The sequence below is a fragment of the Myotis nattereri genome, assembly GCF_964212035.1.
Source record: "Myotis nattereri genome assembly, chromosome: 14".
NCBI classification, from domain to species: Eukaryota; Metazoa; Chordata; class Mammalia; order Chiroptera; family Vespertilionidae; genus Myotis; species Myotis nattereri.
Window position 1 is genome coordinate 13,178,104 of NC_138089.1, and position 13,787 is coordinate 13,191,890.

General features: G+C 43.7%; 1 protein-coding gene across 10 annotated transcripts in view; it reads left to right on the forward strand.

Moving 5' to 3' along the window:
• The window catches only part of CADPS (calcium dependent secretion activator), a 448,916-nt gene that overhangs the window by 101,061 nt on the left and 334,068 nt on the right, over positions 1 to 13,787 (forward strand). For all 10 annotated transcript variants that reach the window (XM_081106565.1, XM_081106568.1, XM_081106567.1 and 7 more), the window contains exon 2: positions 5,494 to 5,607. In XM_081106565.1, the coding sequence (XP_080962691.1) occupies positions 5,494 to 5,607 (114 nt within the window). The remainder of the gene's footprint in view (positions 1 to 5,493; positions 5,608 to 13,787) is intronic.

Genomic DNA, 13,787 nt, shown 5'->3' on the forward strand with positions numbered 1-13,787 from the left:
CGATTGGTTGCCTCTTGCATTACCCCTTGATTGGGGAGGAGCCTGCAACCAAGTTACGTGCCCTTGACCTGAATCAAACCTGGGACCCTTTGGTCCGCAGGCCGACGCTCTATCCACTGAGCCAAACCAGCTAGGGCTGAGTCCAGCTTTTTCTAGTTTATACATGTAAATGATATCATCCTGTATTTCCTATTCTCTGGCTTTTTTTAACTTAGCATAAGACCCTCAAGTTTCATCCAAGTTGTGGAAGCAGCAGGATTCCCTTCCTTCTCTTGGCTGAATAACATCGACTTGTACATATGACCACATCTTCTTTATGTATTCATCTGTCGACGGACACTTAAGTTGTTTCCATATCCTGACCATTGTGAATAATGCTGCACTGAACATAGGGCTGCCACAATCTCTTTTTGGAACTGAGACCCATTTTCATTTACTTTGGCTATAGACCCAGATGTGGGATTGCTGGACCATGTGGTAGTTCTATTTTTAATTTTTGAGGAGCCACCATGCTGTTTTCCATCATGGCTGCACCAATTTATATTCCCACCAGCAGCGCACAGGAGTTCCCTTTTCTCCAACATGCAGGAAAACACTTGTTATTTCTTGCCTTTTTAATACTAGCCATTCTAACAGGTGTGAGGTGATATCCTCTGGTGGTCTCGATTTACACTTCCCAGACAATGTTGAATACCTTGTCAAGTACCCGTTAGCCATTTGTATGTCTTCTTTGGAAAAATGTTTATTTAGAGTCCTCCTCATTTTTAAATCCGATTGTTTTTATTATACAGTGTATGAGTTCCTTATGTATTTTAGATAATAACTCCTTATCAGATAGTTTGCAAATATTTTCTCTCATTCCATAAGCTGCCTTTTCATGTGGCTGGTGGTGTGGTTTCTTTTGCTGTGCAGAAGCTTTTTTAAAAAAGTTGAACATGTAAAGGCTTTGTATTTATTTAAAATTTATTTTTAATTTTTGTTGACATATAATATGACAAGTAATATTACATTAGTTTCATGTGTAAAACATAGTGATTCAACATTTATATACCTTACAAAATGATCACCACAGTAAGTTTAGTAACCATCTGTCACCATATATAGTTATTATGATATTATAGACTCTGTTTCCTAAGCTGTGGATTACATTCCTGTGACTTATTTTGTAACTGGAGTCTTATACTTCTTAATACTTCCTAATACATCCCTTCCCTTTTTCCAGCCATCCCTCCAATCTCCTTCCCTCTGACAAACATTAGTTTGTTCTTTGTATCTGTGAGTTTATTTCTGTTTTGTTTTGTTTGTCCATTTGTTTTGTTTTTTAGATTCCATATATAAGTGAAATTATGCAGTGTCTATCTTTCTCAATCTGACTTATTTCACTTAGCACAATACCTTCTAGGTCCATCAGTGATGTTGCCTTTTTTCTTTTTTTTTTTATATATATTTTATTGATTTTTCACAGAGAGGAAGGGAGAGAGACAGAGAGTCAGAAACATCGATGAGAGAGAAACATCGATCAGCCGCCTCCTGCACATCTCCCACTGGGGATGTGCCCGCAACCCAGGTACATGCCCCTGACCGGAATCGAACCTGGGACCCCTCAGTCCACAAGCCGACGCTCCATCCACTGAGCCAAACCGGTTTTGGCAGTGATGTTGCCTTTTAATTGGATTCCTTTCTCTTCAGATTTTGTGTATTTTTATTTAGTTTTGGTTATGGTTACCATAAGGTTCATATACATCCATCTATATCTATAGCAGTCTACTTAAAGCTGATAGGCATGTAAGTTCAATCACATCCCAAAAGCACTACATTTTTTCTCCCCCTCCACTCTTTATGTTTTTGATGGCATGTTTTATATCTTTTTGTTTTGTGTATCCCATGATTATTTATTGTAGTTATAGCTAATTTTGCTACTATTGTCTTTTAACCTTCATATTAGTTTCTTAAGTGGTTAATTCACTGTGATTATTATATATTAGAGGCCTGGTGCATGAAATTTGTGCATGGGGGAGGGAGTCCCTCAGCCCAACCTGCACCCTCTCATAATCCGGGACCCCTAGGGGGATGTCTGACTGCCAGTTTAGGTCTGATCATTCCTGCAGGATCAGGCCTAAGCTGGCAATCAGACATCCCTCTCGCAATCTGGGACTGCTGGCTCCTAACCACTTACCTGCCTGCCTGCCTCATTGCCCCTAACTCCTCTGCCTGCCTGCCTGATCACCCCTAACCACTCACCTGCCTGCCTGATCACCCCTAACTGCTCGCCTGCCTGCCTGATTGTCCCTAACCACTCTGCATGCCTGCCTGATTGCCCCTAATCACTTTGTCTGTCTGCCTGATCACCCCTAACTGCCTCTGCCTTGGCCCCCACCACTGCAGCTTCATCCGGAAGGATGTCTGGAATGACATCCAGGAGGTTGTTCGGCTATCCAGTCTAATTAACGTATTACACTTTTATTATTATAGATTTGCCTTTATCAGTGAGATTTTTCCCCCCTTTTCTGTATTTTTTTTTTTTTATGTCTGGTTATGGCCCTTTTTTTCCCCTGGATAAAGAAGATCATTTAACATTTCTTGTAAAGCCAGCTTAGTGATTTGGAACTCCTTTAGTTTTTACTTGTCTGGGACAATCTCCGTCAATTCTGAATGATAACCTTGCTGGATAAAATATTCTAGGTTGTAGATTCCTTTCTTTCAGCACTATCAACCACCACTCCCTTCTGATAAATCAGCTGATAGCCTTAAAGGGTTTCCCTTATATGTGACTTGTTTCATTCTTGCTGCCTTTAAGATGGTCTCATTTGCCATTTTAATCACAATATGCCTTGGTGTGGGTCTCTTTAGGTTCATCTTCCTTGGAAATTTCTGTGCTTCCTAGACCAGGATATTTGTTCCCTTTCCCAGATTATTAAAGTTTTCAAACATTATTTGTTCAACTATTCTTTCTACCCCTTTCTCTTTCTCTTCTCTTCCTGGAAGCCCTATTATGTGAAATGTTAGGGCATGTGATGTTATCCTAGAGATCTCTTATACTATCCTCATTTTTTTAAAATTCTCTTTTTATTTTCCTGTTCTGATTGGGTGATCCCCACTAATCTGTCTTCAAGGTCGCAAATCCATTCTTCCATATTAACTAATCTGCTATTGATTCTTTTTAATATATTCTCCATTTTAGATATTGTTTTCTTTTGATTAGTTCTTTATTACATTTTTTATCTCTTTGTATTCTTCTATGTACTCTCAAGTTTTTTGAACATTCTTATGACCATTTCTTTGAATTATTTATTACTTATCTCCTTTGCATTGGGGTTTTTTCTCTGGACTTCTTTCTTGTTTCTTCATTTGGGGCATATTCTTCTGTCTCCCTATTGTTTGAGTTTCTCTGATGTGGCTAAAATAGCTGAGAAAGTGGTCCTGAAAAAGTGGTCTCTGTGTAGGCTCTGATTTGAACAGTTTGGGCAAGCTGGATAGTTGGAATGGGTGCTGGAGGTGCCTGATATGACTTCTGGTCTAAAGGAGTGGGTTCCAGGTGGGGCAACCTGGAGTGTTTTGCTTCCTTTCCCTTCTAATCTGGGTGGGGCTACCTGATGTAGAGGGGGCTGCTAGGTGTGCTCTTAGCATGCCCTGTTGCTTTAACTGTCTGTGATCAGGTCAGGGTCTGGGCAGGGCTACTTTTTTAGCTCAATGTTCCACCAGCTTTGTCTTCCCTGGGTGGGACAGGTCTGTTCTGTGTGCATGGCTGTACTTCACTAGTCCTGTTCCCTCTCTAGGGAGTACAGCTCCTCATGTACTCAGTCATGCCCCTCCTTCAACATGGCCATCCCTGCCTGTGTGCCCTGTGGCTTTAATTGTCCACAGTCAGAGCATGGTCTGGGTGCACTACTGCATATCTGCTTCTCAGTACCCTACTAGCTCTGCCCTTTCTCCCCAGGGGCAGCCTTGTGTGTGCACAGCAACACCCCACTTACTCCACAGAGGGCACCCCTGAGTGTGGGTCCCACAAGGTTTTGCTAGCTCCACACTTTCTTTGGGCAGGAAAGCTCCGCATGACACACAGCAGTGCCCACTACCTCAGCACTTGCTCTGGATGAGGAAGCCTGCAGCTGTGCACCACAGCATTGTGTCAGCGCTCCACTTTTTTCAGGTGGGGGAGCCCCTTGTGTGTGCATCTCAGTGCTATGGTGCCCCCTTATTTCTGCTTGTTCTGGTTCCAAGAGGGGTGCCTGGGGACATGCCACAGTGCTCTGCCAATCAGCCAGAGAAGCTGGAGGGACTCCCACCCACTATCCACATTCAGAAAAAATGGCGCACACCAGTCCCTCTTGTTCTGGGTTGTTCCCTCAGCTCCCGGAGAGCTTTCATGGTTTCCTGACCTTCTCTATGCAGTCCCTCTCTCTTGCTTGTTGTGCAGAAGCTGTTTGATTGGCTCATAGTTGTCTGTCAGGAAGAATTGCTCAAAATATAGGCATATGTTTAATATGATCTTGGGAGAGGGGGAGCTCAGCACCCACCTACACCCATTTTGGACCCACCTCCTATGCTGTCGCTTTTTAGTTAGATGTAGTTCCACTTGTTTGTTTTTCCCTTTTGTTCCTTGTGTTTTCCTTGTCAGAAAACCACTAACAAGACAATGTTAAGAAGCCTTTTTCCTGTTTTCTTCCAGTAGTTTTCCAGATTTGGGGGGATTAATTAATTAAGTCTCTAGTCTATTTTGCGTTAATTTTTGTGAGTGGTTAAGATAGGGACCCAATTTTATTCTTCTGCGTGTGAATATTCAGTTTTTACAAACCATTCATTGAAGAGACCATCTTTTACCCATTGAGTATCCTGGCTTCTGTTTCAAATATTAGTTGACCATATGTGCGTGGGCTTACCTCTGGGCTCTCAGTGTGGTTCCGTTGGGTTACGTGTCTGTTTTAATGCCACCATTATACTTTTGGGCCACTATCACTTTGTAAAGCAGGGCATTTCAGACCACCCGAGGTGCCTGTGCAGTGGTGTGTGGAACAGCCATCTCTAAAACAAACAAACAGCCCTGACTTGCAGCGGTTGCCAATTTCCATGCTGTAATTACTCCCACCTTGGCTGATCTCTAGCTTCCAATAACATGTCACTGAATGTGGAGTTGAGGAGAGACATGGGGTGGTAGCCCATATATATCATCTCTACAATACACACCATACATGTAAATAACCCCAAAAGTACAGATCATAGTAAAATGTGGTAACGTAATAAAAAAGCAATGAATGTTGAGTATGTATTAACTTTGACTTTAATATGTTTATTTAACTGTAACTTATATTAATGTTTAGAAATGGCTGTGTTTAACAACTGCCTCACAAAATTCCTGCAAACTTAGCATTCAGCTCTCACATGCCTGTGCAGGCTGGCTCTGGCCCACCAACGGGCCTGGCATCTTCAGTGTAAAGAACCATGGTCCTTGGGTGGAACTAGTGCTCACTCTGCCTCTCCCTCTGTTTCTTCCAGATCAGCAAACAGCAGCTGCAGACCGTCAAGGACCGCTTTCAGGCTTTCCTCAACGGGGAAACCCAGATCGTGGCTGACGAGGCCTTCATGAACGCCGTGCAGAGTTACTATGAGGTAAGGCACCAGGAGGAAGGATGGCAGGGCTGCTCAGGCCTGCAGCCCAGGCTCAGTGGGAACAGCAGCCTTGGCCTTCCATAGGACCACTGCTCCTGAGGCAAAGCGGTGGGTGATTGGTTACAGTGTTAAGGAATAATTGTATTTTATTTGGGGAGAACTGTAAAAGAAGCAACTGTTTACCAGCTGGTTTTTACACCCAGCCCTGTGCTGAGTACTGTACATGCAATTTCTTGCTTAATCCTTATAGCAATCTTCAGAGTTAGGTCCTGATATTATTTCCATTTTACTGATGAAGAAACTGAGGTTCAGGGAGGCCATGTCAATTACTCAAGGTCACACTCTTTAAATGCCACAGCTATAACTTGAAGTGAATCAGGAGCCTGTTCCCTCCACGTACAGCCTTTCTGAAGGATGTTAACATCTCCTAAGGACAGTGCATTCACTATCTTACTCTTCTTGCTATTAAGATGGTTCTTTTTGCAAGTTAGAACACCGTCCAAAATGCACCACTATTCTCAGGAGAAAACCTAGAAGTGAGAGAATATATCTTGAGTATATATTACAAGTTATCTTTCACCTTTAAACCTCCGTGATTTATTTATTAGTAAAGAGAATTTGGAATTCCACTAGTACATTTTTTTAGCATTAAATATTTATTTACTTGTAAATTTAAGAAAGGCAGTTGCCAGTGGTTACAGGGGGACAAATGGAAGATGTTGGTCAAGGGTACAGACTTTCTGTTTTCAGATGAGTAAGTTCTGAGGAACTAGTGTACAGCATGATGACTGAGGTAATGACACTCTTATATACTTGACATTTGCTGAGAGAGTAGATCTTAAATAAAAAGAAAATGTTAACTGAGGTGATGGGTAGGTATGTTAATTAGCTTGGTCATGGTAATCATTTCACTATATATGTACATAAAATAATCACATTGTAACCTAAAAAAATCATGTGTACAATTTAAATATATATAATTTTACTTTAAATTTAGTAATTATTCTTAATGTGAATAATTGGATATTGTGAATATTGGCTATCATTGGTACATCATTAATGGCAAGTGGACATGCCATGCTTTCCTATTGGCAATGTTTAACTGACATACACATTTTCAAAAATGATTATTTGGTCATTGAAAGACATTTTGCTTTATATTAATCTATTTCATATGATCCAAATATTCTCTGTTTGGAATCCTGTGCCTCAAATGTCTTACCCATTGTCAAGACTAGCTTAAAAGCATTAGAAACTATCCTCTAAGTATGGAAAAACTTATGGGATGTTGTCATATGCAATTCAAAGTAATAACAATAAACTCTAAAATAAGTGTAAGGAAATCCAACAAACTGAATTTTTGACAATGGATTATTTTCTTTTTAAAATTATTAGGGAGCCAATTATTTCAGATCAGAAACATTGGTGCTCTTCCTTCCACTCCTACTAGAGCACGTGACTCCTCCTGTCACGGGGAGTGGAGCAAGGCCACAATTAGACCCTGGGAAAACGTTATTGATTAGCTTGCCAATTAGTTTTTCATAGTAAACAGCCTTTGTCTTTATGGTATTTGCTGAGTCTGGCCACAGACTCATTTTACATATCATTTCCTCAGTGAAATTTCTATGCGAATCAATTTTAGAAGTTGGGTTCATTTTTATACTTGTCAAATTTAAGTTTTTCCTTTACATTTTATAAGCAGTATCAATTATTGGCAATAAGGGCCAAACTTACTGCTTTACCTGATGTGATGTAATTTTTCGGTTGCATTTAATGGAAAGTGGAAATGAGATTTGGAATCACGATGAGGGTATGGCAGTGAATAACTTGAATATATTTTATAAAATTTCTGTCTAAAAACTGCCAGGAAATGAAATGAATCCCTGCGCCTCCCTTCCCCGCCCGCCCCCCCCCCCCCCCCACACACACACACACATACACACACCCTTTCTTCAAGTCCTGAAAGCCAGTTCTGACCAGACAGAACCTTATTGATAGTTCATGTTTAAAGTCATTCACCAGTTTATAAATTTCAAGAATGCTCATCTTAATTAGAAAGCTCATTTGACTAATGACATAAATGAAAAAAAAGTGCCATTTCTATCCATTAATTAAATTTGAAAATTAGAAGTCATCAGCATGCTAACAAGTCTCTGTCAATTACCATTATATCTACAGTGACCCTATATTTTCTTCTGTACTGGCCAGTTTGTTTGAAATCACTTTTTTTTTAGTCTGATGAGAATCTAGGCTTGGAGAAATTACTGACTGTTTAATGTTGAGATTTGGGTGACAGGAATAAGGTGAGGTATGAATTGTTCACCACAGTCCTCAGTAAAGTTTGCAAGCCTTTGGGTCACATTTCCTGGGACCCCCTGCAGCACAGACCCCCAGGCAGGGGTCAGGGCCTGTCTGCTCCCCTTCTCCCTCCCCTTTCCCTTTGCTCTTGGTGACGGAGAAGCTAATGTCTCTTCCTCTGCCCTAATCTGAAATGCAATTACTTTTCTGTCAGTGTCTGTCTTGGTCACGAGTCTTTGGATTACAGATGACAGACACCTACTTCAAACGGCTTTAAAATGAGCTTTACCTGCTCCTGCCTCTTGAAGGCCCAGGAGGCCTGGCTTAGCTGTGGCTCCGTCCTGAGATGCAAAGGCGCAGCAGCACGAGCGTCTTCCTCCACACACTCGGCTTTGCTCTCGTCCGTTGGCTTCCTGCTTCGGCAGGTTCGTTCCCTGCAGTCCCAGGAGCACAGGGAACCTCTTTACTGAGAGTCCCAGCAAGAGGCCAGGTGACTTGGATGGAGTGACATGGGTCAGGCGTCTTTTCTGAAGCCGATCACAGTAGAAGCGGGGGGAGCAGACCTGGACGCAGGCCTAGGACACACAGCACGTCTGAGCCCGATGCAGGCTCAGTCCCAGCAGAGCCATCTGTATTGAAAATGCAATGGTTTCCCAATGAGAAGTGAGGGTGACTTTTACCAGGAGAAGGGGGAATGAATGCTCACCAGAAAAACTTCACAGGTATTCTCTTTCTAAACTCTTTCTCAAACACACACACACTTTCTCACACACATATACTCTCACTCACGTACACACACACTCACACACACACTCTCGCTCACACACTGTGTCACTCACACACACTCACTAACACACACATACATCACACACACACACTCACTCAAACACATATACTCACATGCACACTTGCACTCACACACTCACACACACTTTCTCACACATACACTTTCTCTCACACATACACTCACACACACTCACTCACATGCATACTCACACACATACACTCACACATACTCTCACACACTCAATCACTCACACACCCTCTCAGACACTCTCACTCACACACACTCACATACACAAATATACACTCACACATTCTCATATATACACTCTCACTCTTATACACACTCTCTGACATATACACTCTCACACACATTCTCACATACACACACTCACACACACATACTCTCTCTCACACCTACCCCACCCACCATATCGCCTCTCCAGTTTACCAAGGTAATGTCATTAAGAAAAAATCTTTACTCAAAAAGTCCTGAGATTATTGCACTAGGCAAAGTCAAAGTCAGCGTCAGACGTTGGCCTTGTGGTACTAAAGAGTAACCGTTTGTCACACACTAGAGGAGTAAAGACAGTTTCCACCTGTGCCCATCAGCCCAGCGTGGCCCCGGCTGGCCAGCACTAACCGGCAAGCTGGGGGGCCTGGGCGTGAGCGGGGCCAGGAGAGAGGGAGGCACAGTTCTCTGAGGCTCTCCAGAGCATGCCGGCTTACTTTATCCTTTCCTGGTGGCCCTGACTGCCAAAGCCGATCACACAGCACAGCAGGTTAATCCTTAATCTCTTCCATTAGGGCTTTGAGGGCTGGCACTCTGAGATCTGCCCAGCAGCCCCAGCCTGTTCCCACAGCCACAGCCACAGCCACAGCCACAGCCACAGCCACAGCCCTAAGACACCGGAGAGCCACCCATTCCTCCAGGGCCCCCACGTCTTTTCTGACCCTCAGCTCCAGCCGCACTGACACCACCCACCTCCTTGGTTCCTTCACACGCTGGGCCTGGGCCTCCGAGAAGAGAGGCGGTGGAAGAGCTTTACAAAGCCGTCTCATTCAGATCCCACCTGGAAGGAAACGTGGGGTGTGGTGGGAAGTGAGGGTGGAGATCGGTGGAGACGCACAGGCACTCGGAGCACCGCAGCTGACATCGGGCGTCAGCCATGCCACTGCTCTGACTTCTGCTTGTTGTTTCTTCTTTTTAGCTGATCTCCTCTAGCAAAGGCCTGGGTAGCGTTTGTCAAACTGCCTTTGAATGTGTATCACAGAATTCTCCAGTTGCTAGCAACAGAAACGGACTGTGGTTAAATTAAGCCTTAATAATAATAACAACAAGAACAAGTGTTTGTTGTTTTTGCTATTAAAAGAAATAACCAAACATAAGAAAAAATGGAACCGGAGCAGACTGACCTTAGGAAGCCAGGGACAGAAAATAACAGGCGCCCTGTCACTGGTATGAATCTACTCCTACCCCATTCCATCCGGTGGTACCCCACTCTGAATCTGAACCCCACCATCTACCACAGGTCATGGCCCCAGATGTGCACCTGAAGTTTGCACCAGGATCCCTTAATTTTTGGTGAGGGATCTCTTTAAGATCCAAAGGTGCATTTTATTTTAGAAATTAACATTCACCGTGCCTCAACAAAGGTAAATTTTGTATTTTTTCCATGTAGAAAGACTTGTTTTAAATAATTATGGAAGTATGCCAATTATAAAACTAGACAGTGTAAGAAAAAATCTAAAAGAAAATGGCTAGAAAAATACCTGTAATTCCATCATCCTAAACAATTACTATTAAATTGGGGTATATATCTCTTCAGATATTTTTATATGTCTGTGTCTATTTTTATATGTCTTATATTTTTATATGACATACCAATAGCTATTTAATTTCTGTATTAAGATATAAAATTACTGTGATATATTAATAATCCACTTGTTTATTAGCACAGTAGTTTTCAATCTCCTTTCTACCTCTGCAAAAATCACACTATGACACCCTCATCAGTAGAAGGTTTTATTACCTATGATGTTCTTGACCCAGGGTCATGCTCCTATCCTCCTAGCCCACCTCACCCCTACCATTGAAATCTCCAGGTTAACAACAGATCATGGACATCTTAGATGCCAGTGGGAAAAATAGCTTATTTCATGGCTGCATGGTAATCTGTTAAAAAACAATAGGTAACTTTAGTTACATTCTTACAGCAGACACCATGCTCACCGGTTGACACTCATTGTCTGGTTGAATTCTTTCCCAAGTCCTACCAGGTCGGTAGCTATGATTCCCATTTGAGAGTTAAGGAAACTGAAGGCCCCAAAGATTAGGCTGCTTGCTTAGGAGCAAAGCTAGCAACTAGTAGAGTCAGGATTTGAACTCAAGTCCTCTAACTAGAACCTGCTCCTCTTGTTATTCAGCCATTCCCTAGTAGTAAGCAGGTTGTTGTGTGTGTATAGACCTTGTTTACTTTAACATCTAGGTCTTTTTGCTCTTTATTTTGGATAATGTGCTTTTATAGAGCAGGAAAGGGTCTCTCTTGGTTCCTCAGCCTGTCAGCAAGGAAGTGGGCGCTGGGCCAGCTTTGCCCCGCATCGGGGACAGTCATTAAAGTACCAGTGTGCTTGTGGGTTTCTAAAACAACCTTGAGGTTGCTTGGCTCTGGCGAGGGAGGGAGGGACTGATGGATGAGGGCGAGTCACTGAATTGATTGCCCTTCACCATTCCATATTTATTTGTTCATCTTCTGTCTCCCATTATGACCTCTCTGGAAGCTGGCAGAGAGGAGGGAGGATTTATGGATGTGCCGCATAGAACTGTGCCTGGGGTTGAAGTCCCTTGGAACAGCCGAAAACAAAACAAAATGAAAACACCAGGTAGCGCTCCCAGTACAAATGAGCATCAAGGGTGGTTTAGAGACACAAGCGCATCGGTGCTCAGTGGCTGTACTCAAGACAGGGCGAGGCTGGCCCAGGCTCACGTCCCTTCTGATGGACTGAGAAGCCAAGACAGAGGATGTGCCTGGAAAATTAGTTTTCTGCTGCCACCCCTCTGCCCCTGGCTGTCTCGCATTTCATCTTCGCTGTCTCCTCAATCTTCAGCCTCCTTCCTCACACTCTTGATGTTCCACTCGTCTCCCCTCCTTCCCGGCCTGGCCATCATATCTCACCTCTGGACAGATGGAGCCCTCTACTTTCCAAAGTCCTTTCAGAAAGTTTTATCCTCATCCAAGAAGGCTGGCTGCATGAACCCTGTGTGACAGGGAAGGAGAGTGGGGTTCATAGAGGTTAAGTGACACATATTTATTGAGTGGCCACAGGGACGAAGGAAGGGACTGTGTCAAGCCGATGATGTGTGCAGGATCCAGGCGTCACCACCAATTATGGCTGCCAGCTGGGGCCATTTCCTTCCACTGTTAGCAGCTCCCCCAGATAGCTAGCTTCAGTCCATTGTTGCAGGGACCAATATATTGTGCTCGCTGGTTTCGCCTTTACCTTCCTGCCCCATCCAGATAGGCTCTCAATAGGGTCTCTGCTTCGAGAAGTCTGCTTTGTTCTTATTCATTCACTCATTCAACGTAGTACCAACTGTGTGCTAGACACTGTCTTAGACACTTGAAGAAAAAAAATAGGAAAAAGCAGTTACAACTCCTGCCTTCCTCACACTCAGATATTAACCAAGAGTCACGAAGACAGATGACAAATGGCAACTATGGAAGGGTTTGGGGGCCAGGAAGATGGTGCTGAGGGCTTATGACTGGCCCAGTTTTATGGGACCCTGGTATGAACAGAGGAAGAGGAGAGTGTGACTTCATTGTTCATTGTTTCCAAGTCACCTCTCATGCTCATTAGAGCTGAAACAAAGAGTTAACCCCAGCCCCTTTGTGTCCAGGTGACCTCCATTGCCAGTCTCCTGGAGTTCTACAAAGCTTCCTGCCAGTTCCCTTGGCCCCTTTCATGTCTGTTTTCCACATTAAAGACAGAAAATGTGAACTTGATTTTATGTCTTAGCTTAAAACCTCCAATGGCCTCTCAGTGCCCTTCAAATGAAGACCAACATATTGAATGGGGCCTCCCATGCTTGTGGCCACCTGACCCCTTCCTGCCCATCTTACATCGGTCATCCCTTCACCCCTCACAGCCACAGCCACCCTGGATTCTTCTGTCCTCAGACACTTGGGGTCTTTACACATATTGTTCCCTGTCTCTGAAATACTATCTCACCCTCACTTCACTTACCATCTGTCACATGTCATTTCCAGGAAGCCTTTCCTGACCACACACTAGAACAGACTCCTGGGTTTAGGCCGGACCCCTGTACTTTCCCTGGTAACACTTGTCCCAGCTTGTAACGCTCTTTGGGTGGGATTATTAAGATGATGTCATGGAGGCTTGCGGGCTGGGTCTGCATCTGTCTTGCTCACCATCGTATCCCTGGCACCTGGCACAGTGCTTCCCACCTTCTAAGTGCTCGAAGAAAGAAGACCAGGTTCATAAAGAAGAGTGTAGATATCACAGCTGGAAGGACAAACCCCCAAATAATATAGTTCAACTCCCTCGGTGTACAGATTAGAAACAGGAGATTCAGAGAGGGGAGGTGATTCACCCAATATCACACAGCAAGCTAGTGGCAGACCTGGCCTGGGACCGTGGTTTATAGCTCCTGCCTCCCCACAACATCTCTCTATTTGCCTCAAATTTTGTAAGGTCTTTGAGATCTAGATCTAAAACCAAGACACTGTGTGTTAGTTGGAGAAACCATCTGTATTAACCATTTCAGAGTTTCAGGTGAATTCTTCAGCTCTTTACGGGTTATAAGGCCTAAGGACTCATTTGAACATTTTTTCTAAAGTTGATTTTTAAATGAACTCTAAGGTCTCAGCTGAGGACCAGTACTGGGGTGCAGGCAAGTGGGCCATGGCCTCTAGCCCATGAAGCAAACCCGCAGCCCTCCTTTCTCAGTGAGAGCAGGGAGTCACACACAGTGAGCGCAGGCCTCCTGGCTGACAGCTCGCCACCAAGGGAGCCCTGGTGATGAAGCAGCAGCAACGAAACGCGCCCCAAGCAATGCCAACTCGTGGCCAACAAGGGCG